At 38.8% G+C, this 25,768-nt stretch overlaps 2 protein-coding genes across 6 annotated transcripts in view; both read right to left on the bottom strand.

The window, feature by feature from the left end:
- MAML2 (mastermind like transcriptional coactivator 2) overlaps window positions 1–3,450 on the bottom strand; it is a 345,270-nt gene extending 341,820 nt beyond the window's left edge. For both annotated transcript variants that reach the window (XM_029957203.1, XM_029957202.1), the window contains exon 1: window positions 1,620–3,450. In XM_029957203.1, the coding sequence (XP_029813063.1) occupies window positions 1,620–2,132 (513 nt within the window). In that variant the 5' untranslated portion in view covers window positions 2,133–3,450. The remainder of the gene's footprint in view (window positions 1–1,619) is intronic.
- A 3,689-nt stretch (window positions 3,451–7,139) lies between these two features.
- Window positions 7,140–25,768, bottom strand: part of CCDC82 (coiled-coil domain containing 82) — a 32,204-nt gene continuing 13,575 nt past the window's right edge. For 2 of the 4 annotated variants that reach the window (XM_029956635.1, XM_029956636.1), the window contains 5 exons: window positions 24,338–24,430; window positions 21,876–22,000; window positions 18,728–18,898; window positions 13,268–13,453; window positions 7,140–8,092 (listed from right to left, as the gene is read on the bottom strand). In XM_029956635.1, coding sequence (XP_029812495.1) covers window positions 8,027–8,092; window positions 13,268–13,453; window positions 18,728–18,898; window positions 21,876–22,000; window positions 24,338–24,430 — 641 coding nt within the window. In that variant the 3' untranslated portion in view covers window positions 7,140–8,026. Of the gene's footprint in view, window positions 8,093–12,529; window positions 12,888–13,267; window positions 13,454–14,899; window positions 15,149–18,727; window positions 18,899–21,875; window positions 22,001–24,337; window positions 24,431–25,768 lie in introns of those variants that run through there. The other 2 variants (XM_029956637.1, XM_029956638.1) reach the window with 2 other exon arrangements.

Here is a 25,768-nt window from a genome sequence, read left to right on the forward strand (position 1 = left end):
ATGCCAGTGACACACACATACATACAAACCTCATTCTTCTCTCCATTCCAGTGATTCTCCCCCACCCCCCATCCCCATTCACCTCAGCATCTCTCTTTCACAAAACAAACTCCCACTGCTTTCCTAGGGAATGCCAGGGAGAGCTGGGGATAGAACAGGTGGTAGGGAAAAGAAATTAGGCCTTGGAGCTCTATATAACCCCATAGGTTAACTGTATTCAAGGATGAAATGGCTCACATAGGGCAGTGGAACTGTTAGGCGTTACTACTTGTCTGGAATTGGTGTCAGGAAGCAGCAGTTCAAGGCATCCCAAGTAAACTGTGCGTGTGTGTGTGTGTGTGTGTGTGTGTGTAGTGGGGAAAAGACCACTATCCTAGCTCCCAGAATTTCTGGAAACCTCATCACCACAGACCCAGGCCAGGGATAAGGGGCAGCCACAAGGAAGCATCCTAGAGGCATGGTTGGAGGGCGTCCTGTCTCTAGAGCTTCTTCCTCAGTTCCTTTGGAAAAGGAGTTCAACGCGGTGGCCTTCTCCCCTTTGGGCTTTCTGAGTACTTTAGGCTTGCACGGCCATTTCCTGTTGCTGACTTTCATTAGGGCTGGCCTGGGCAAACCGGAGCTGTGCTGGGAGCGGACATTGAACTTCAAGGGCCCCACAGACCTCAGAAATGGAGGAAGCCTGCAGGGCTGCAGGGCAGGGCTCCACCTTCGACCCAGAGGCCACTGGCCCAGCAGCTACAGGGGAAGCCGCACACGGCAGGCAGTCACCTGACCAGGACAGGCACCAAGGGCCAATGATTCAAGGGATACTCCCTCTGGGATGGGGTGTGTCTGTTCCTCTGAGGAAGAACTCCCAGCCAGAAACTTAATCAGAACTTTCAGGTTTGAGGTGCTGTCACCAGGAATGGCTGAAGACAAGGTACTTCCTAGGATGACAGCATGTAAATAGCCCCTTCGTGATGCCCCCTTTAATGAACGCCGCCAGCTGGCACTACCTGATTGGAGTGCGGCACCGGGCAGTGGGCAGTCGATAGGAAACCAGGGAGAAGCCTCACTTGTCTTTGGGATGTTTCCCCCAAGTCTGACTTTTGACTGAGAGGACACTTTCTCAGAACTTTTCCGTGTTAGAGATCACTACTCATGTTCTCTGAATCCAAGAAGGGGCCACTTCAAAGAGGGAAGGGGAATTTGGAAAAGAAGGAAAAAGCTTTGATGAAGATCAGCTGGTCTGATAAATGCATTCAGGCTGAAGAATGGCTTGTTGGGCCTAATCAGAGCTGGCTAGCCAAGCAGGAGGGCCTGTGAGACCAGGCCTTCCTCAGTGGCTCACAAGGGTCTTGCCAGTGTGGAGCCACCTCTGGACTCCAGAGAGCCTGTGGAAAACTTAGGATTGTAATCGCTTAAATACCCTGCACGTGTAGGAAGACCCATGAAGAAGCACCAGCAGAACGTGAGGAGTTAGACTACAGTAAACTGCGTACCCAACGGCCTTGGAGGCAGCTAGGTCACACCTCGGCCCTTTTTGCTGCTGTCCACTCCACAGCAGGCCAAGGCGAGCTCTACCCTCACACAAGGCCACGGCACCACAGCCAGAATCAGGAGAAAACCAGTTGCCTTACCGCAATCAGGGCTGAGTTCCTCTGGTCCCCCGGGGCTGGAGTCTGTGACTGCTGCTCTCCGTCGATCCCACCACCGCCACCATTATTGCTACTGTTGAGCAGGTGCTGCTGGTGGTGATGGTGATAGTCCGGTGGGGGCGGTGGGGCCGCTGTCACCGCCGCTTGAGAGGCTGTAGGAGGGGCAGCAGGGGGCGGTGGAGGGGCTGCTGTGGTGGCAGCCGTGGCCGTGGCCTTGGCGTGTTTGCCAGCCTTCCTTGCCCCCTGGCCATGCTGTACCAGGCTCAGGAGCTGCAAGGTGCTCTCTCTTTCCCGGTCTGAGCTCTCAGCCCTACCACGTTCATAGCGTCCTTCACAGCTCAGGTGGTGCTGGCGGCAGACGGCGATCCGAGCCCGAAGGCGCTCCACGATAGCACTGTGCACTCTCGGGGTGACTGAGCCCCCTCCAAGGAGCCCCGCCCCAGGGGCCCCCCCTAGCCCTCCTGTGGGGGCCTGTGGGGGCGCTGTGTCCCCCATGTTACTGGACACAATGCTGCCTCTGGGATGGTGAGGTGGAAGGAGGCTAGTGCTGGCTACTGCAGGCAAATCTGTTTTTGACAATGTGAGCTCAGTGTTCAGGGCCACATGAATAGAGGTCTTCAGAGGTTGGGGGGAGCAGTGGAGAAGGTGTGGGGGAGGGGAGTTGGTAAAAAGAGGTTGAAGAGACAGAATAGAAACCAATCGCAGAGGCTTAGTTGGAAACAAACCCTTATCAACTTACTCTAATTGCACTTGACAGCTCTTGAGAAGTTGGGCAGAGTTGGTGGGGTGTTTTCCCCCCCACCACACTGACAAGAGCCACTAGGCACTTTGTAAACACACAATCTGGGGGTTAGAGCAAGAATCCCGGGATTGTCAAGCCAGAGACAGAAACAGACAGCAGAGGGAATTGAGAGAGGTATTAATAGAGAGCTGGACTCCCCCTCACCTACTTGTTTCAGAAAAATTTTATGGGGTTGTTTCTGCACCGAAACACATCTCTATCACGTCTATGTGACCTGCAGCCTTTACTTTTCTTCGGGTTGGAAAAAAAGTGCTGTCTCAGAAAATTTTCGAAGTCAGTGTTCAGAATGTACAAAAAATTAAGAGAGACTGTCTTTTGGCTTTTCCTCCCTTTCCCTTTGCTCCGGTGTTTTCTCCTCTTTGGGGTACTGTAGGATGTTGTCTTCTCCCCAAAGAGGGAGATTGCTTTTCAATTGTTAACAATGTCAGTAATTGGACTTTTGGACCATGCTTTTTTCTTCGGCTAATCCAATCACCGGTAAAATCCTCATTCCCTCTAAGGTTTCCTAGCTTTAAATGAAAGCAGTCTGAAGTCGCTAGCCACTGAGAGAGATCCTTCAACACATTTTTTTTCTTTCCCGCTTACGCTTCCTTACCCCCGGCTCTATTCTAACACAGTATCAAGAGAGACAAACTCTTCCGAGAGTAATTTACAAACGATGGTCAAACTTACAAACTTCCAGTAAATTGCACCGAGTCATGTCCAGCCACTTTTCTGTCCACTTTTGTACATTCCATCCCCGGCCAGTGGATCTGAGGGTCTGGACTCGCAATAAGCAATGTGGTTCTATCTCTTGTATTGCTCCGCTTTATAGATGGAAAAAAAAAAAAAAAGTAGCTTGTATTTTCCTTTCTCTTTCCCGTCTGTTGTTAGCCGCTTTGCTGACACTGGCTCCACTGCCCGGAGTCACGGCGATACACAGGCTTTCATTGTGCTCCGATAGGAGAGGGAGAGAAAGAGAGAGAGTGAGACAGAGAGGGAGAAAGAGAGAGCCAGCAAGCTGCAGATGGGGGCGGGGGGAGGGGGCGGGCGGGAGAGCTGATCCGCGGCTCCCTGGTGGAAGGCTGGTGCCACTGCACGAGTGAGTAATTGCAGCCAGGCACCGGCGAAAGGGGAACGCAGAGGGCCTCCCAGCGGCTGAAGAGGTAAATCCCAAAGCCCGCGGTCTTCTCGGTAGGGCTCGCTTAGCTCTGCCTGACTTGGCTAAGTGGGGAAGGCGGGGGAAATTCCCCAGCCTCCACACAACTACTTCACCAGCTCTAAATGTTTAAAGAAATTCCCGGCCAGGGAATGTATTTTCCCTTTCAGACCTACATTACGCCCCCCTGAGGATATCGTTTTCATTTTTCAATATGTTGTAAATGACACCACCGAGCACCCTAGCGAGAGCTGGGTGAGCACCGAGGAAATGTTCATTAGTATAATAAGGAAGACGTGTGAGTGTGTGAGAATTGGGAGGGGGAGGCGGCAGGCGTGCAGAGAAAATCACACCGCTAGCTCCACAAGGGCAGACGTGTGCTTGTCCACCTGCCTGCCTGTTTTGTGTGTCTCTAGGTAAGTCAACCAAGATGATTGCAAGCAAATCAGGAGGGAGAAATAAAATATTTTATGATGATGAAACCAACAATATCAGTTCTAGGGGAAAATAATAGAGGATTTTCTTTGAAATTACAAGATGACCTATGACAACAGCAAGATCTGAGGTCTCCATGGCTATTTGGTTTACATACACAAGGAGGAAACTCAGTATGTAGCAGTGGAGTTTCAAAAAGTTTACTAACATAAACCAAATACATCTCTTACACAAGTTGTTGTCCCTTCTGGTCCTGCCTTTAAGATCTCAAACTGTATATTAGATTCTGCTTGTCATTATCGGTTATGGAGAATAAATTCAGGTGAGCACAATATTGGGCTAATCAGAGCCATAAATATGCTGTATCCTAACTTGGAAGACGTTTGGATTTGAGGTCTCCAGCAATGGGACTTCATTAATCTAAATCAACTCTCACATCTCAGGGACATGGTTCATCTCCAAACTGAGCTATGAATAGAAATGAATAGGTAACATCAATGTAAACATTTTTAAGACTGGATTTATTTACAGTTTAGTTCCCAATAGGCTGGCCTACTTCAGTCCATTTTATTTTCACAAATTCTGGAATGTTTGTTGGAACTGGGGACAAGTATACTCTGATGGGATACAACTTTTGTTTTTTACTTTTCATTGGAACATACTTCTGTCTGTCCCTTTTAAGGCTAGGTTCCTCACTACTCATGAAGAGAGAGTCAGAAATATATTTTTGTTAGGAGTGCAAATTTGATAAAGAGCTCTCTCATGAGGTGTCATTAAAAATTGAAGGAATTTTGATCATTTTATCATTTGATTTCTAAAAATCTGTATTCATTAGACATTATCTTCTATTGCTATGGGTACTTTATATTCAGCAATAATACTTGATAAAAGAAAATATAATATCTAAAATTTACAGTTCACTTGACAGTCATGCAGCAGCATTGATTTTCATTAGTAAGTAACACAGAGTCCTTAGTCAAATCTGCTATTCCTTTATATAAACTTGGATTTCCATGCTGAACAGAGACAGACTTTAAAAACTTGTCAAGCAAGAATTTAATAAGCTTTCATACTATATTCAGTGGTGTAAAATCATTTTTTAGTGTGTTTTGTATACATTTGTCCTCCACAGCCATTTAATTTCAAGCTGAAATCATTATCCTCCACATCCTCATTTCCATTCACATCAGTTACTGTTCATTTACAATCACTGTTTCGGGCACAGCACTTCACACCTATCTCCCTAATCCACAAACCAGGAAAGTAAGTATTATTAACTTACTCTGCAGAGCACAGAGATAAAACTACTTGTTCAGTTTATGTGACTTGGAAGTCACAGCTCAGGACCCTAGTTCAAGACTGATTTCAAATCGATGCTTTCTTAACCACTGGGCTTGGTGCCTCAATATGGCAAAGCTGCAATCACATTCTACTCCCCTTGCTAAAGTCTAAGCCCATCCTACAATCCCTTCAAGAAGTGAGGATTAAATAAAACTACTCATCTCCATACAAGAGCAGACAAGTGAGAAAACATGGTCAACTACATCCAACTGCCAATAAAGTATGTATTTCCCCCCCGTCCTTTTTATGGTACTTTTCTCTCTTATAACCCTAATGCTTCTGTGCAGTTATATGAATTCTTTCAAGTAATACTCTCCTTTTTTTTCAAGTATTACTTTCCTTTTACTTGTCCATTTCTGTCTTCCTCATCATCTCAACTAACCATGTCTACCTAATACTAAAACATCTAACGCTACAGTAATAAATGCCCAGATCTAAAAAGTTCACAGAGATCTGGGATTTTAAGTTTGAAAACTATTTTTTTAATGTTTTTTATTTATTTTTGAGACAGAGTGAGACAGAGCATGAACAGGGGAGGGGCAGAGAGAGGGTGACACAGAATCAGAAGCAGGCTCCAGGCTCTGAGCTGTCAGCACAGAGCCTCATGGCTCGAACAAACGAACATGAGATCATGACCTGAGCTGAAGTCGGAGGCTTAGCCGACTGAGCCACCCAGGTGCCCCGCAAACTATTTTTAGTCTTATGTCAAATTGATGATATAGATGGCTATGTTGATGATAAAATAATAATGTCATAACACCTATAAAGGTTATTTCAATTTTTTCAACATTTCCATTTTCTTATGGACTACTTGCTTTTGGCCCTCTAATCCATGCTCATTCTCATTTAACAGCCTGTCCCTCTGCCATTCTTTGTTACCATACACCTAAATTCCCCTTGTATTCTTCAGACACCCACTGAAGAAGCTTGATCCATTGCAGTAACCTCAGACCTTAGCAAAACTGCTTCTGACATTTCCTGATGGACAGTCACAGTGCTGTTCCAACGGGGAAACGCTTCCCATCAACAAGACGCCTGGCCTAGGAACCAATCAGCTGCCCCCTTAAGTCCCTCAAATCAAATAATGCCTTAACTTTTACAAGTTAAATGCATGGTACTTAAAACAATATCTAAATTATTTTTTAAACTCTACCAGTGGAAGAAATTCTCACTCTTCAGTGGTCTCAGACTTGTCTGTATTGTCACTTATGAGAACTGATGCTTCCAGGATCAGTAGAGACATTTTACAGATAATTCTCTCATCTTCCTTGGCCTTCCTTTTTACAGATCATTCATGATCCTTCCACTTGACTATTACTTTTCCTCCAGTTCTGCCCCGCTTCTTTCTGGGCACTGTCACTGTATCTTCAACTTTCAACTATGGCCTCATTTTAGTTAAGGATTATTCCCATGTGCCAGAGAAGTAAGAATGAGATATGTGACTGAAATTTCTATTTCACCCTTTTCAAAAAGGTGTGCGCTCCTCACATGAAACGTCAGCATCAGTATTCTCAGCACTTTGTGAGCTTTTTCTACTCATTTTGCTTACAATAATAGTAGGAATACTTTCAGAAAACTAACTGCAGAAAATATTTAGTAATCTCTCTATGTAAGAATTTAATATAATGTAGACTTTTAATGTATGCACATACCCTGAACTCCGTGCATGAACCACATAATAAATGAAGCCAGGTTCAGGCAATACAAGTATCTAAAACTCACATTAACATAGATCCTACTATGACACTACTTTTAAGAATTAAAGATACAGAATAGACAGGGTCCATTTGATCACTATAAAACCATTTTACTTTATTATAATTATGAAAAAATTTAAATGTGCAAAGCAATGCAGATGCCAAAATATGCTTTCAAACTATTTTTGGCTGAATTTGTCTCTCTGAGATCTTTGGATCCTAACAGAAATACACATGTAGGAAAAGTTATGGATAAAAACAAATAAAATACATCTTAATCATTAACATATAGACAAAATCAAATAAAAATATAAAGAACATTATGAAGTATGAAAAAACACATCATGAAATTACTCCTGAATGTGAGGGTTGAAAGACTGGTGGCCTGAGATCTATTTCTAAAGGAAACTTTAGAAAAGGTGAAAAACACTCCTCTCGTTGGAATGGGTAAACGATACTCTGCTTCTGAGGTGAGGGGATTGAACTGAATAAAACATTGGGTTTCTTCCATGGCCCACCGATATAGACAATGATAGCAGTGAAAAATATATCAGTGCAGATCATTTAATACTAGAAAGGATAATAAACAGATCTGGGCAGGGATTCAATAATAAATACACATAGATGTTAATCTAAATTCATTTTTAAAATACAGTATTTGTCTACGAAGGTGACAGGACATGAACAGCTCACTCACGTGATAATCATCTGATATAAAGGCATTGTTTCATAACTTTAAAAATACACTTAAAAATTATTAGGCTTATGTTTTCTATGTACAGCAGATAAACCTTTTATTCGACTGTAAAGTGCCGTTTCATGGATATTAAGATGAACATATGTTTTAAACCAGATATTTGCCATGAAAATACACATAAAATTTATAAATATGTCACATGATACAGAGAGACAAGACTCATGATCTTCACATTTACAGCAATTTATAAAATCTTCTCTGAAGGAAATGTGTTACAATTCAGTCAAACTTCTCATCTTGAAAGTAATCCGCCCAATTTAGATATTCTTGAAGTTGACCATATTTCTGTGTACACAATAAAAAAGCTAGTTATTTTACTCAAAGCAAAGAAGATAAGGTAGGCCTTTTTAATCTACAGACACAAATAGGAACACGTTCATTTCATGATAATCATGAACAAAAATCTCATTATAAACAGGGACACAATTTCAAATAAGCATTTTTAACTCATAAAGAGTGGGGAAAGAGACCAAACTGGACATTATTACTAATCTCATAATGTTCTTATAAAATACAATTTTTCTACTATCATACTTATAGAAGTATAACAAACTTCAGTAACTTAACAGAAATTTTTTGAACACATAACATATACTGAATGCTTTCTAATGACTGTCTAGGTACAAAAATAATCACTTTCCCTGATCCTAACGCGACCAGAGTTCACTGGTAGCACCCCAATCACAATGCCACGACAAAGTATATAGACACTGCTTTGAAGGCTCAGAAGAGTAGTCATGGCTAGTTGAGGTGATCAGGAAAGAGAATCACATAAGCTGTCCTGGGAAAAAGGGTTCGGTAGCCAAAGATTTGCTGAGAAGAGTTTTCTATAGGAGACAACAGTCCATATAACAGTGAGAAGACAAGAATTTATGAGATTTAACTATAATTTGAGGTTCCTTAGGGGAACAGAAGACTGAACCAGAGTTTGTGGTCAGAGAATGAAACGTATGAAATGCAAGGTGAAGGAGTTTAGCAATAATGTGACAGGCAATGTGATCCTACTAAAGGATATAAGGCAGGAGATTGAAATGGTCTGAGGTGTGTTTTAAGAAAAATGGTAAAACAGCCATTCTGGAACACTTTAGCAATTAGTTATGAGTCTATTGTAATAAGTTAGGTAATGGGGTCCCAATTTCAAGTGACAGAAATGAAGATGAAAAGCTAAGACCCTGGGTAGGAGAAGATAAGAGAGGGGTCAGGATGATTTAGAAATCTCACAATCGATAGAGTGCAAAATGCTGACTTCAGCTGAGGAGAATTAACTGACCCAATGGTATCTTTACTTATGAATTCTTGTTCTACTCCCAATGAAGAGAGAGAGGATCCCGATGGCCTGACTTTTGTGGTGGTAGGAACCTATAGAAAGATAAAGGAGTGTGCTTTCCTTCTGGACAGGGCTATGAACCCCTTTCCCCCCCAAAGACCTCTGGCTGGATCACCTTCTCTGGAAAGAATGAAGAAAATAACAGAATGGGGGGATAACCTTTGGACTACTTAGGGATTCTCTTGACCTAGTATTCAGACAGGTTCTGTTAAACACGAGTAAGGTATTCTAGAATTAGAAACCTATACGTTAAAATTTTGATTGTTTTTATGCTTTTTGTATTATCTTTATATATTTTTTCTCTTACTAAATTTTTTTTTTTGGAGAATTGCAATCCCAGCCATACTAAGAAAAGGAAGGAAAACCTCTCCTTGCTTTTATTCCTAATAATAGTTAACATTAATTGATCATTTACTAATTGTTAGGTCCAATACTAAATGATTAAAATGTGTTGATCTTTTAATATCCATGATCAAAACTCTATTTTTGTTGTTTTAATTCCTATTTTAGTGAAGAGGCAACGCAGAGAAATAAAGTAAGTTGCCTCCAAATTCTACTGCTGGAAATGTTTTAGCCATCATAGTATGCTATTCCTGACATTTAAAGGTGGGGGGGGGGGGTAAGTGAAACTCAGAAGGCAGTTAGTATTGCCCGGGAATTCTCTCCACCATTCTGGCTCCATCATTCTTTCTTACTAAAAATTTGGAGGGCTTGGGTCTTATTATGTTAACTTCGAGTTCCAGGTGAACCTACTGATTAAAACATGTGACTTATGGGAAGAGAGTGTGAGAAAGAGGTCAGGACATAAGAGAAGGAGGTTAGGGTATTTTGCTCAGAAATAGCAGTGAAGAAAGGAATGGGTTTGCCAAGGCAGTGAGCTTATAGGGGCTGAGAACAGAATGTGGAGCAACACGTACCTTTTCTTTTTTTTTTTAAGGTTTATTTATTTTTGAGAAAGCATGAGCAGGGACTGACTGGCAGAGAGAGAGAGAGGGAACAGAGTATCCAAAGCTGGCTCCACGCTGACAGCAGTGAGCCCCATGCGAGGCTCAAACTAACAGATCATGACTTGAGCCAAATTTGGATGCTCAACTGACTGAGCTACCTAGGTGCCCTGCAATAAGTACCTTTAACCAGCAGCCCTCAATCTTTAATTTGCTTAAGAACAAATTATTGTCAAATACTGGGTATTTAACACCCTCAAGGATTCTCATTCAATAGGTCTGCAGTGAGGCCAGGAACTACACATTTCCTACAGAATCTAGGTGATTCTGACACAAGTAGTTAGGGCCATGGCTTGAGAAACACCAGTTTAAGGAGTGTAAAAAAAAAAAAAAAAGGAAAGGAAAAAAGTTTAAAAGGGGGGAAAGAGAAGAGAACATAAAATATCGAATAATTATTTGAAATTCTTTCTTATGTCACAATCTTTACGTAATACATTTAAACTTTACAAATATCTATAAAACTGAGACTTGATAGTACAATTGACATATTTTCTCCACTTCCCGATATTCCTGTTTTCACTACCCCATCCCAACAACCCTATCTTCACTTCTCTGGAAACCCCATCATCACATGCACTTTCTTCTTAGTGAGAAACATTTGTTAGAATTTTGCCAGTGGAGTATGACAGTATGTTCTTCAAGTGTAATTTAGAATGAGGCAATCATTTTTTATTATATTTATCAGATATTTTGGTTTTATTATAATTTTCTTATCATATATTCTTTTCTTTTCTTTTTTTAAGTAGGCTTCACATGCAGCACAGAGCCTGAAGTGGGGCTTGAAAATAAAACCACGAGAGCAAGACCTGAGCCTCAAGATCAAGAGTTAGACGCTTAACTGAGGCACCCAGCAACTCCCCATTCATGTGTTCCTTAATCCTCACGTTCCTCCTACCCTTTAATGTCACGGTAGGTTAACAACAGATCATCTTACATCAACAGGTAGGAGAAGGAACAGGATGTCAGTCTAGTTGGCAGGTCTTTGGGAAGAAATGCTAGGATATCCTGAGGTAGAGGAAGAAAAATGTGTGGAGGAGGAAGGGGCAGGTTAGGGAAAAGCAAGGTGTGCAATGCAAGCTGGGAAGAAAGACAAGACCAAGTCATTTGTGTGGGGTAAAAAGGGGCTGCTATAACCATTGGGAGGGAAGAGCTAACGGGCCACAGATCTGGCCATTCAAGTAGGGCTGAGCCCTGGCACTGGAAAGGGTGTGGGTAGCGGGGCCATGAGCGTGCAGCCAAAGAGAAAGGCGTGCATCATGAGCACATCAGTGTGCCCACGTGGGGCATGCATGCTCCCTGGGGTAGGTGGGTGGTGCCGAGGAACATCAGCGTGCTTGGGAAACTCTGACATGTAATCACAGCACAAAACACCGCATATGGGTTTATATCAGCTCTGATATAGTTTCCAGGAAATCTTTTGAGAAATCGTGTGCACAAATGATTTTAAAGAAGAAGGGATCTCAAGGAAAATGAAGTGCTGTAGTATTTTATGTGAAAAACAAAATGTGCATGTTGTCCCAAACATGCATGATCTTGAAATACCTTAAATGCCCAATGCTAAGTGTTGTTCTTGGGTTTTCTCTTCCCAAGAATTTTTTTTCTTATTCCAGGTCCCTTCTGTTAGTAGAAACCTTGTTAAGCTTTCTCTAAGGTACATGATCTGGAAATGCTTTTGGGTTTTTTTTTTTTCTGTAAGAAGTTTAATGTTCTTCCCCACATATACTATTATTATATGTAACATATATAATATAGGCACAGTGATTTTTCTACACCTAGAACACAATTCTTTTAAATATGTGGCGTCCCAAAAGATTTTTCAACTCCACAAGAGCATTGGCAACACTTAAATGCACCCGTGAAAGCAGGTAAGGATTTCAGGTCATCACGGAAAATGAAGATGGGACTTGTGGCTAAGTGGTGGCTTCTCCCTAAGGCAAACAGAAAAGCAAAGAGGAGGACAGGAAGGAGAGCACTGGGAGAGGAGCTGAAGCAAAGTAAAAGATAAAAACCTGAGGAGAGTAACATGAGAGAAAAGACTGCGGAAGGGTCGAGATGCGGGGGACGGGCAGAGGTCACGGGTGGTGGCTCTGGTGGGAAGATCATCTTCAGAAGGGAAACCACTCGATGTCATGCTCCAGACTGGGACACCTCTGCAGAACAGGACGTGCCCTAACAAGTTCCTGTTTGTTCTCTTTGCTTTCCCTTTGCTCATAAGTTTATTCACTCTTCTTTTTTATTTTCCTCTTTTATAAATTCCCCTATGATATAAATAACCCAGGCAACAGATCTCAAGTCCGGCTTTTTTTTCTTTTTTAAAGATTAAATATACTGTGATCTGAGTTGCCCGAAAATCTGCTCTATGTTTTCTCATATACATTCACGTAACTAGACTTGGTTTAGAAGACTGTAATCATATTCGCATTCTTTCCAAGTACCATAAACAAGTCTAAAAGCTCTGTGAGCAGACCAGAGCTTCTGAGCTGCCAGCAGATCTTCGGGAATCCAGTGCACTCTTCAAAACCCCCACTTTATGCCTGATATCAAATTTAGTGATCAACAGGATTTGGGGGAATCAAAGTCAGTGCCGTGGCCTGAAACCCCTGCATTCCCCTTGATCTTCAGTTACAGTGCTCACTGCTCAGCCCATGTCCTCAAGAAGAGGATGTGGGTGGTATTAGAACTGGCAGCCGAGATCCTTTCCTCAGATTGGCACCAGGTGCTTCTTCACTCTCGGGTCACAAGAACTGTTCTAAAGAATAGGAAGCAGACAAGCAGAGGTGAGTCCTATACTTTGTCAAAGAAAATACAGGGACTTAATATATATGTAAGGGATATCATAACATATGTAAAAGTGAAAAGGACAGAGGTCCTTCATTACAGGACAGTATTATCGCTGATTTCAATTTATCTGATGAGCTGAAGGAACGCTTAGAACATCAGGGCACCTATTCAGGGTTGGACAATGATAAGCATGAAAGGAATGGGTAGAAGAAGAGAAAATACAAAGACAGGGGGAAAAGGAGAGATTCTCTTTTAAATTTCACGTCTTCTAATCATTTGTATCCTTTTGCTGATCATAATTAGGCTCCAGAATCTATAAATGAGATGATTCTTCTAGATTCACCTTACCTCCTTAATCCAGCCACTTTCTTTTGACTGATTGAAAATTCTCTCCACTGTTTCTTTAACCTGTTCATCCTCAACTTCTTCTGTCTTTGCAATGGAGCAGCATTCCTGGTATAGCTTGAATTTAAAATGTTTCAGTTTGTGGTAAATTCTGGTACGATTAGCACAAATTCTGCCAACAGTAAACACCTAAATCAAGAAATAAACATTATTATCTGACATACAAAGTCAGACACACAGTAATGATTATACAGCCTTTCTAGTTTTGAGATTTTCTTTAACAGCAAAATCTAATAAACACATTATTAATTTTCAAAATAGTTGTACAACGATTCATTTACCTTCTCGTATTATACAACTTAGTTGAGAAAAACTGAAAATCTGCTGTTTCTTCAAGTATTAGGCTAAGCACCGGAGGTGTGTTCAATTACAAAACAACATGTCAAAATGCTGCACAAGAGATGCTACCAAGGTACAAAGGAGGGACAATTAACCCAATCCAGAGAGGAAGGGGTCCTCTAGGTGATGTCTCTAGGCTAGCTCTGTTTCCTAAAGACTTAGGAAAGTCTGGCCAAGTTTGAAGAGAAAAATGGCTTGTTAAGGCAGGAGAACAGGCACACCTAAAAACAAGAAAATGGACCACATGGACACAGTTACTGAATTAGAAATACCTGAATTAGGCTAATGTTCTAGCGTATAAGCAACATGTACAACTGAAACAAATTCTCAAACCAATTGGTAGTTTTTCACTAAATAATTTGCTCTGAAGCATTTTGTTAAGGAAAAACTTTGTGTTTAGTCCTATTTGTTTCCTTAATTAGTGACTCTGATGTGGATGTAACACATTAATGTTTTACTGTTAGCAAACTATAAGAATTTAATTTCTATATTTATATGAACTTCCAGTATTCTGTGATTAAGAATATTCTTCTTGTGAAATCAACCAACAGAACATTTCTCTTTCAGAATGTTTGGAATATGTACTGTTATACACACTGAAAACTAAAGTAGGAAAACTACAAACTGAACATTGAAACTAAAAACATAACATGATCAATCTCATGTTCATGAAGTAACCAGAGGAAAGAGACAAATTCCTTGTTAAATTATGATTTTGTCTCTGTGCCTACATTTGCTAATGGGTTATGCTTTCATGAGTTTAGTACAAGTGGTGTAGTTACAATATTGATTGATGTAACTTGTATTGTATCCAACAAAGAACTGTAGTGTTTTTCTGAAGCCACACTGTAAGGGAACACATAGGTGATTAGTTCAAAAAATAATGTGAGTATATTGGCAAAAAAATAGTAATAAAATGAAGAATATTTTGGCAAAACTGAATACAAGTTAAATATAATCAGCAGTAGGTTTGATGCACATCTTACAATCTCTCTTAAAATCCTCAAAAGTTCAAGAAAACCATGTTCAGATTTCTGTTCAAGTTCTATGAAAACCTTTCCGATTTTCAGATTATTAGAAATAATCACAGGCGTGCCTGGGTGGCTCAGTCAGTTAAGCATCTGACTCTTGATTCTGGTTCATCATGATCTCAGGTTCATGAGTTTGAGGCCCACATTGGGGATCCTCTCCCCCCCTCTCTCTGCCTCTGCACTGCTTTGGTCTCTCTCTCAAAATAAATAACTTTTAAAAAAGAGAAACGATCATGTATGATCTGTCCATTGCTTGCTTATTTTTCTCAGTAATCTTCTCAACATTATCATCAAACCAGTCATATCAACCATCACAACTACCTGGCCAATATTTCCTTTTTCACTTTGGGCAAAAAAGATACCGCAATAGTTGCAGTGGCCACTAGAGGTGCCCTCTGTCTCTCCATTTCTGTCACCAAAGTAGATTGTGTGGGTGAGGTCTCCTATGCCCATTCTGGATAAAATATAGAAGAAAAATAATATAATTTTTTAAAACTTCTCATCATACTGTATTTTATATTTCCATAAAACTGAGGAATTATGTGCATAAAAATTTTAAGTCAGGGCAAGAGGGAAGGAGAGGTATTTATTTAAACATCCTTATTTAAAAGTCTTTTATCTGTATGAAACAAAAATATCCACTGAAAATATTTAACATTATAGTTTACTTCCTTCCATTTCAAATTCCTACCTTCTTCGCAGCTACATACACTGATGTAGATCAATAAACCCCAAATTACCTTTAGAATATTCTCATACTACGTGATCATAAAATATGATCACATTTTCTGTGGAAGATCCTAAACCACTGTTCGTAGGGTTCACAGAAAAGAGTAACTGTATGTAACAGCTGTAATAATACGAGGAGGCTTCACCCCACCTGGTTTTGGTGTATCGTTACAGCCTCTTATACCTGACGAGTTTCTCTGTGCAGTGCACACAGCTTACACTGGAGGATTCCGTTTATGTGAAGTTCTAAAACAAAACTATGCTGTAACAACAGTGACCTTAAATGTAGAGAAACGGATTTAGAGATTACTTTTAATTATCTAATTGCATTTCTGGATACGAAGGATGCTATTCTAACAGGAAAGACAATATTAAAAAATTGCCAGAGATAGAGAAATAAGTTCTGTGATGATTGTTATCAAAGCAGACAAGCTAAATGGCATGTAAATGGTTACTAATGCACTGTTCAGGGTTAGTTAGCCTGGTTCTATAAAACCGAGTTATCTGAAATTAACTGACTCACCTCAGTTATCAATGTGAATTAAGGAATCCTATGTATCCAAAGATACAATTTGAAACAGAGCCAAAACCTGTTACCAAATTTTCCTAAAAGAGCAGATGGTGAATTGCAAGGCAGTAGTAGGAATCTGATTTGTAATTTATTAGATACAAAATGTAGAAGTGTAAACACACTGGTTAACCAACTAAGGCAAGGATACAGAGAAATATGCGTTGTGCACATTTGTAATATCCAGCTAGTTATAGGGAGCTTTTTGAGGTATTTCTCTAGGTCCTCCTTCATTTCCAGAGGAGCCAGGTCCTTGTGGAAGTGGAAGTATGGAGAAAGAAGAAAAAAGATCCTCAAGAAAAGAGGAAGAGTGGGAAGAAGTTTCTCTTTTGTTTCTAGGTTTCTAGAAACATTTAGCGCAATAGGCTGAGCCAAAGGATTCTATTTCCTCTTGGCCTGTTTTTTTCATGGACATGTTATGCATTGATGCTTATTTCAAATTCCCTGCGTCTTCCATTGGATCTTGAGCATCTTTAGGAGTCTGGACAGATTCTGGGAAAACTCAAATGAATTCAAGATTATTTTCAGTCCTCCCAACTGCCTCTCAGATCCTTTCCTCCAAGTGATTTCCTTTTCATCTATGCCCCCAGACTTCACCACAATCTGGTGGTCCAAGGCCTCTTGACTCAGTACCCTATCCAAGACTACTATAACTAAAATTACTCTCTCCCACCAATACCACTCTCCATCAAAGCATCCTGTCTTTCAAAGAAGCTAATCTTGGGTAAGTAAGGAGTAAAGTTTTATTAAATACATTCATTAATGTATTCTTCATTGTTTGCACCTTAAAAGAGGACCCTAGTTAACCCCAAGCAGTCTAAATTTTATGTAACTATGGGCAAAAACACAAAATGGAGAATTGGTTTTCAAAATAACCTAAGGGTGGGTATGGGGGTGGCATAGTCTCTTTAGTGGCTTAGATGAAAAACAAGTTTATTATTTTCTTCTTTCCTGTCCCTTTCCTTTCCCTTCCTTTCCATACATGCACTGCTACTGTAGTTCAGTAGACTATAAAATAGATTTTAATAGGTGATTCTTCCATTTAAAGAAAAAAATTACTGAAAATTTTAGTATTAAAGAATTTTAATTACAGGGGTGCCTCAGTGGCTTAGTAGGTTAAGCATCCGACTTTGGCTCAGGTCATGATCTCACAGTTAATGAATTCAAGCCCTGTGTTGGGCTCTGTGCTGACAGCTCAGAGCCTGGCGCCTGCTTCAGATTCCGTGTCTCCTTTTCTTTCTGCTCCTCCCCCATTCACATTCTCTCTCCTTCTCTCTCTCTTTCTTCTCTTCCCTTTTCTTTTCTCTCTCCCTCTCTCCTATTTTTCTCTCTTTTCCCCTCTCTCTTCTTCTCAAAAATAAACATTAAAAAAGAATTTTAATTACATTATCTAAAGCTACACAATAACGAGTTTCGAGTATGCATACAGCTAAGCACACAAGTGTACACACATTTTTACACAGCTGCAAGGGTAGTGTGTACACTGCTCACTATTTCACTTTCACCTAGCATGATTTCACAACCTTCAAAAATATTATTTTAGTGCTTGTATTATAGTCTATCACAAAATGGTATGACATACATAACTTATTAAATCACTACTGTAATATTTTACTTGAATTATTTCCATTATTTTTTTGGAATTATAACTAATGCTTCAATGAGCTTCATGATTGTGTCATCTGCTTTTATACTGGATGACTCTGCCCAGCATAAACATATGGGCACTGAATACGTATAGTGTTACAACTTTGGCTATCTGTAGCTATCCAGTATTCTAAAAAGATAAATCACATCCTTTTTCTTTCTAGGAATCTTACTGGCCATGAAACCTAGTTTCAATGCAACCATGACAGAGCTGCATTTTATCATCTGATTTAAAAATACTTTGCTCCTTTGAGAGCTATCAACTGGCATCTTAAGGTACATTTTATTGTATGCCTTTAGATGGAGAATAATCATGTTCTAATTGTTAACTTTGATTTTTTTCTTTTTTTCCATTGTATGACTGGTGTATTAATTTGTTTTTATTTTATGAGATCTCTTTCAGTTTTTACATATTTGAATAACTATTTTATACAGAATCTTTACTCTTTCACAGGAATATCAGAACTCCAAAAATGGTTTTCTACCTCACTGCCCTTCCTAGGATTGGCTGTAGACGGGCAAGACAGTGAAAGTACAGCTCTAGTTTTGATCTACACAACAGAGCATGATCCTTAAAGTATCAAATCGCTTTCATTAGGATTCTATGTGTCTTACCTCATAAAAAGTCACAGATCAGTTTTTAAACAATAAGATTTACATATTGACTGTGTTTGAGAAAAAAATGTTTTTGTAGTAATTTGCCAAATGATTGCAACCCATATTGGATCTACTCAATTATCGCCAACAGTACTGAGGAATCATACTACCTAATCTAGTAGAATAATTTGGATTAATAGTATATTTCTATCATAATGACTAACCAGCAGCACTCAGAGGCAACTTGAAGGGCCTCCCCAAACACACACCCTTCATGGATATACAGACTCACCACAGGAAGCTCTCATCATTAATATTTTCACATTTATAAACCTGTCACATAAGAAATTCTTTACTTTAAAAAATGATGCCTTCTTTCCTTGTACTTCTCCTTGTGCTTTCTCCATTTGTAAAAATAACAGGGTTATTTGTGCAAGCTTATGTATTGAAAATTTCTAAATACTGAAAACAAAACGAGAGAGGGGGAAATACCTGTTTATCATGTGACATGAAATCATCTGTTTCCATGGTCCTGGTGTTATACAGCTTCCCTGACAAATGCACCGAGTATCGACAGCGGCGATGCAGTCCACAAGCCTGGCAGGAGCAGTCTTCAGCCTTCTTCATGTGGATGCTCACATTAGAATAATTTTCCACCCGTTCCTGAAAACAATGAAAAAATGTAATGAAGCTTTACGAGATTGGAAAAAAGCAACAAAATATACATAAAAAGAACCTAACCAATTAAAACCAACATTAGGAATCACAATAAATGGTTAGGGTGTAAGAGTAAACCACACTGGTATTTCTTAATTTAATGCAGAATATACAGTAGATATTTGACAAGATATTTTTAAATAAAAAAATGAATTTATAATTTAGGCTATTAAATGGAAAGAAACCAGACTAGGAAAAAATTAGTTTCATTTCCTTCCTATTTGTGAGTTACTATTAAGTAGTATTCTTTGCAGATATTAATTTACTTTTCTCCTCTCATCTCTAGTTAGGTATGAGGTATTATACTTAAAAATAGAAAAGACTAAGCAGCAAAAATTCAGGACACTATAATAAGAAGATGAATTCATTTAGGTTAGTTGAAAATTGAGAAAAACAGGTCACGTTCAGTCTCCATTGTGTAAATTATAGCATATTTCCCACAAAAATTCTAGAAATAATTTAAAATTTTCTTTTTTTAAGTTTATTTATTTTTGAGGGAGAGAGAGGGAGAGAGAGAGCAAGCATGAGTGGGGCAGGGTCAGAGAGGGAGACACAGAATCCAAAGCAGGCTCCAGGCTCTGAGCTGTCAGTATAGAGCCCAATGATGGGCTCGAATCCACAAACCACGAGATCATGACCTGAGCTAAAGTCAGATGCATAATCGACTGACCCACCCAGGTGCCTCTAGAAATAATTTAAGTGCCCTATGGCTACTTACTAAATAAAGTACTATGAAAACGAACAAGTTGGGGAGTAGGACTGCTAGGTAGCTGGTAAGAATATGGACAGCCTAATAGCTGAATTAGCAATGAGTTAACAAACTGAGGAAATATTTGGCATTTGTAAATAAGCTTTATTAAGCTGTGAAAGTACTTGTGGTTGTATATTTTTGCTCACACTCTAGGCCTGTGCTAGGTACTGCTGTTATAATTAGTAGTGTAGATTAAAATTTACCATAATATTTGAACTACATACAGTGAATATATTAGCAAGATTACTAATCCACATTCATATTCTTTATCAGCCTGAGAGTAATTAAATATCCAGTATATTAATAGTTTCCTTTTTAACACTCTATGCTTCACAACATTGCATTTTGTTTGCTTTTAATATTTCTCATATTTCGTGGCCCTTTGTGACACATGTCATGTACAGGCTGACATTCAGAGTGAACAGGTGGCTAACCACCTTCCCTTCTTGCTTCTGTGGTCCTCACTGAAGCACATTTGAGATGAAAGCCCTATGAGACTGGCTTTGTGAGGGGCAACAATATGTATGAACATGCCTGTTGATTTACACGTGACACATAACCGAAAAATAAACTTTGCTGGGTTAAGCTATTAAGATTTTCATTGTTGGTCTGTCATATTATTTATTTATGGCAGCATAATTTAGCAATTTTGACCAAGATCATACTGAATCACCTATGTCTTTAAATTTTTAAGTTAATATTTCCTTGTATCTTAGAGCTATTACTTCAACATTGGGTTATCCAAATTCAGCATAACATACCATAGTATAGTAAAGCATAATACAGCATAGTGGTATGGGATTTTGAGTCAGAGAAATACTAGAAAGCTATGACTTTTAGGTTTGAACAGTGGCCTAGTTAATTACTAGCTATGTAACCTTGTGTTACTCAATTTTTCTGAGTCACAGTTTTCTCTTCTTTAAAATGGAGGAAATAATAGCGCCTTCCTCATGGGTTACTCTGAAGATCAAATAAGATATTTTACATTGCATGCAAATAACTTGCTCAAGTTAAACGATCACTAAATAATATGCTATTTTTCTATTAAAGAAAACAATATTTATACCATGTTCTAAGAACTGTGCTATGTATTTTACCTTCCAAGTAAGTAAATATTCCTTTAAAAGTAGGTAAATATTTTCTGTATCTGAGGAAGAGAGTAGAGAGGTTAAAAACTCACCCAAAGTCAAAAAGATATATATAGTGGCCCTAAACTCAGCCATCTACCACACTGAAGTCTTCTCTATCTGTAATCCCATAATTGTCCCTTAAACCTAAACCATCTGTGGCTAATTTTTCAGGTAATTCAAGACTGACCAGGCCTTGGATGAAGTCAAATCTCCTGACATAAATGAGGTAGAGTAGCTAATAATTTAAGTTCTAAAAGGACTGTTAGGAATTTGGATTTCTGTTATCTTGCCATTTTTTTCCTCTTCCTAAAACTGAAAGATAGAATGTTAGAAGTAGGGAGATTTAAAAAAAAAAAGTTGTAAATCATATAGGATAGCCTCTACTATTAGAGATCATAAAATAGAAATCTATGGTATAACATGAAATGCAATAAATCTTATACATTAAAAGGATGCTTCCCCTAAATTAGTACAGTTACAAAATCTTAAGGTGGAGACGGATTAAGGCAACCTAGGCCAGTGTTTCCCAAATTATGTTATGGAAATCAATGATTCTAGGAGGTGATAAAAGGTAGCTCATGGAAAGGAGCCTCATAGTAAAACACAAATTTGGTAAGTATTACATGCTACATCACCATCTTGAAGATTTACAGTATAAATTCTCACATTAATGCTCCTTGAAAAGTCCTCCAGTTAAGTTTACGTTAAACCCACTGTTTCTCTTAACAATGGAACTCTCTTTCCTGAAATAACAATTAACATCCTGCGAGATAACCTGCTCATTTTAATAGATGGGCTGAAACCTAGAGATGTCCTAAAGTTATTCATCATTTAGAACTACTTAATTACTGGATACATATAATAAGTGTTACAATAATTAAAACAATAGTAGCCTTTGGAAGAGATGACAGGCTGATTATTCAACCAAAAAATGTCAGTAATTTAAAAGATTATTCATTCTGACTGGATATTTAAATCCCAATAGGCCTCTCACTCCCATACCCCCAACCAGAGATTCAAAAACAAATAAAAAATTATATACCTTATATAGCTCTTTCCAACGACTTCTAGAAGCTAGACTCTCTAGACGAGGCTGAACAAAGCGGTTATCCAAATAATGAAGAGATGTCAACATATCTTGTGCATATGATTTTTGTCTGGTGCCATCTGTTCAGAGGAACAGCAATAACAACAACAAAAAATAATCATGTAGCCCTTAGGATATATCTATCATTCATCTATCTATCTATCTATCTATCTATCTAATCTATCTAACTTTTTAAGCCCCCCACACCAATGAATTATCCAGCTCCAATTACCAATGGTATCAAGGTTGAGAAACCTTATTAGGAAATATTTAAATAATTGAATACTTGAGGATTTCTTCCTATAGTTTTAGAAAGGTATTTTAAATTTAAAAAATTAATGAAAAAAATTCCATCAGAATATTAGGGAAAGGAAAGAACCACAGAGGCCTTCTAATTATTCCTTGAATACATCACACTTGCTCTTTTTTATTTTAATCCCAGTAAAATTAACATACAATATTTTATTAGGTTCAGAGTACATCACAGGGATTCAACAATGCCATACATTACTCAGTGCTCATCATGATAAATGTACTCTTAATCCTCATTGCCTATTTTATACATCCTCCTACCCATCTCCCCTCTGATAACCACCAGTTTCTTCTCTGTAGTTAAGAGTGGTTTTTGTTTGTTCCTTTTTTTCTTTGTTCATTTGTTTTGTTTCTTAAATCCTACATATGAGATCATATAGTATTTGTCTTTCTCTGGTTGACTTATTTCAGTTATCATTATACCCTCTAGATCCATTCATATTGTTGCAAATGGCAGAATTTCATTCTTTTTTATGGCTGGGTAATATTCCATTGGCTATATATATCACTTCTTTAGCCACTCATCTATCACATCAAACTTACTCTTACCTAAGGATCTTTGCACTGGGTTTGCTTTCAGCTAGATCTATGCATTATTTCCCCCTGACTTTATTCAGGTTTCTGCTTACAGGTCACCTCCTGGGGCACATGGGTGGCTCATTTGTTAAGCATCTGACTTCTGCTCAGGTCATGATCTCAACAGTCTGTGAGTTTGAGGCCCACATTGGATGAGCTCAAGCCCCACTTTGGGTGAGCCCTGCTTCTTTCTCTCTCTCCCCTCTTCCTCTCTTTCTGCCTCTGCCCTTCCTGGGATTCTCTCTCTCTCTCACACTCTCTCTCTCTGCCTCTGGCTCACTTGCACCCCACCCCCCACCCCCGCCTTTCTCTCTCAAAAAAAAAAAGTCACCTCTTGAGACACTTTCTTTACCTAATCTAATAGACACTTTCCTTTCCTTTATCACTCAATCTGCATAACCTACTTTATGTTTTTTTCAAGAACTAATCACTAGTTGAAACTGTGTTGTATATTTGTTTACTCATTCAATTGTCTGTCTCTCCTACTAGATTTTAAGCAACTGAGGGCAGAAATCTTATATGTCATAGTCCTTGCCATATCCCCAGCCCTCAAATAAATGCCTGCCCCTTAAATATTTGTTCAATACACTGTGAATGAACTTTCAGTTTGGCAATTAGGTAGATATTCAAAACAACATATTATATAGTCTTTATTAACTGCCAAATTATGTGGTAGATGCAAGAGATAAATGTATATCTAAAGGCACGGTTATTCTTGTACTCTTAGAAGGAAGAAAGGCAAAAATACATTTTCAATACAGTATGAAAAGTATATATGCATCAGAACCACCAGGACACTGGTAGCACAAATGAGGGAGTGAAAATGATTTTACTCACCTGGAAAATCTAGGGTAGAAACAGATTATATTTTAAGAGAGAACAGTATGAGCAAAGGTACAAAAGCATAAAACAGCATGTAACTTCTGGTGAAATTCAAGTTTAGAGAGTCTGGGACAACACATGGGTGTTGAACTACTCTATTGTTTTGAGTCTATGTCATATCCTCACATTCACTGTGAGCTCTCTAAGGGCAGGGGAACATCATATATTTCTTTTGTACTTTACACATTTCACAAATAATGGACAGTAGCAAGTTTTTGAAGTGAATGGGCTTCTGGTGTAGTAAGTTGATCCTAAAGGGAGCAATTGGAGGGCCTTAAGAATAGGGTCTTTGGGGGCACCTGGGTGGCTCAGTCGGTTAAGTGTCTGACTTCAGCTCAGGTCATAATCTCATGGTTCATGAGTTCCAGCCCCACGGTTTGTGAGTTTGAGCCCTGCATCTGAGCTGTCAGCACAGAGCCTGGAGCCTGCTTCAGATTCTGTGTCTCCCTCTCTCACTGCCCCTTCCCTGCTCACGGTCTCTGTCTCTTGAAAAATAAACATTAAAAAAAAACTTTTTTAAAGAATATGGTCTCTTGGTTTTGCTTAAATTTATATATTATATATTATATTATATTGTTATGTTAGTAGGGTTTTAGAAATTGGAAAAGGAAAAAAAATCACTAATAGTTCCATTCATGTTAACTTACCATACAGTGTTCCCAGAAAAGATTCATCTAAAGCATTGATCAGAAGAGCCTTCACAACTCTTTCAAAGTGAGTATAGTGGTCACTAAAAGAATCTGAAATTAATTTTAAATACATATTAGAATATAACAGATAAAACAACTCCCTGAATAAAACAGTTTCCTTTCTCTAAGAAATTAATACTATAAATAGGAGATATCACGTAGTCATCCTAATTTTATAGCTGCCTTGCTGACTTGTCTAGTCACTGAGCAAATCTCCATTTTCCAGATTTACTGGCTTCTAATCCAAAATTTCAAGTTGTTATTTAAAATAATCCTCACTTTCCAAACTTATTAAGGGTGTTCAGAAAATATTAAGAGATATATTGTGAAAAAAGCCCCAAATCATTCCTCTTTCATGACTGAATTTTGACTTGTTTTCAGTTGAAATGAAGTGAAAATAAGATTTAAAATGGAGAAATTTTTAACATATTTTAGCTACTAAAAGGGCTGTATAACTCTTTTCCTGGACTTCAGGAAAATTTTTTAGTATGCATTCTTTTTTAAGAAAACATGTTATGGGCACCTAGGTGGCTCAGTCGATTAAGCATCCTACTTCAGCTCAGGTCATGATCTCATGGTTCTTGAGTTCAAGTGCAGCATTTGGCTCTGTGCTGACATCTCAGAGCCTGGGTCCTGCTTTGGATTCTGTGTCTCCCTCTCTTTCTGCCCCTTCCCTGCTTGCACTCTGTCTCTCTCTTTCAAAAATAAATAAACATTAAAAAAATTTTTTTAAGAGATCATGTTATTATAGTAGTGAAGTGGTCAAAATAAAGCAGTAGTAAAATTAAATGACTATAGCAGATAATTTACACCAGAACTGTTAGACTTTAGAGGGCCTATGATCAGTTATAAATACAAAAGAATAATCACAGCCATCAATGAATATTTTTTAAAAAATCAGTAGAACACAATTGTAAAATGAAATAATACTTTAATCACATTCAATTTTGTCTAGACTTTCATCAACCTCTGGATATAATATAGTGTTGGTACATAATTTAATTTGTGAATGTCAAAATGCATTTAAATTCTCACATTTTCCAATCTTTTAATGGGGAAAATGTTCTGGGAATATTAACAGACATGTTGAGAAAAGAAACATCAAATTCATACCCTGTGCTCCCAAGTTGAACTATCGAAAACTGAAATATAATTTTTTATCCCACTGAATTTATCAATGTTTGAATGTACTAATGCCTAATGTTCCTCAATTGCTGTAGAGTTTAGAAAACTGCTGTTCTATTTTAAAGACCCTGATGGTGTTTCTTTAGAATTGAGAGTAAAGGAAAGGGCAGAGAATCAGTCACCTCGAGAGTTCTACCAATGGACATTAGAATCTCTTTCAAAGGAGTCAGGAAGGCCTCAATTTCATTCTGTTTGAGGGAATAT

This window comes from Suricata suricatta, chromosome 11 (genome assembly GCF_006229205.1).
Source record: "Suricata suricatta isolate VVHF042 chromosome 11, meerkat_22Aug2017_6uvM2_HiC, whole genome shotgun sequence".
NCBI lineage: Eukaryota > Metazoa > Chordata > Mammalia > Carnivora > Herpestidae > Suricata > Suricata suricatta.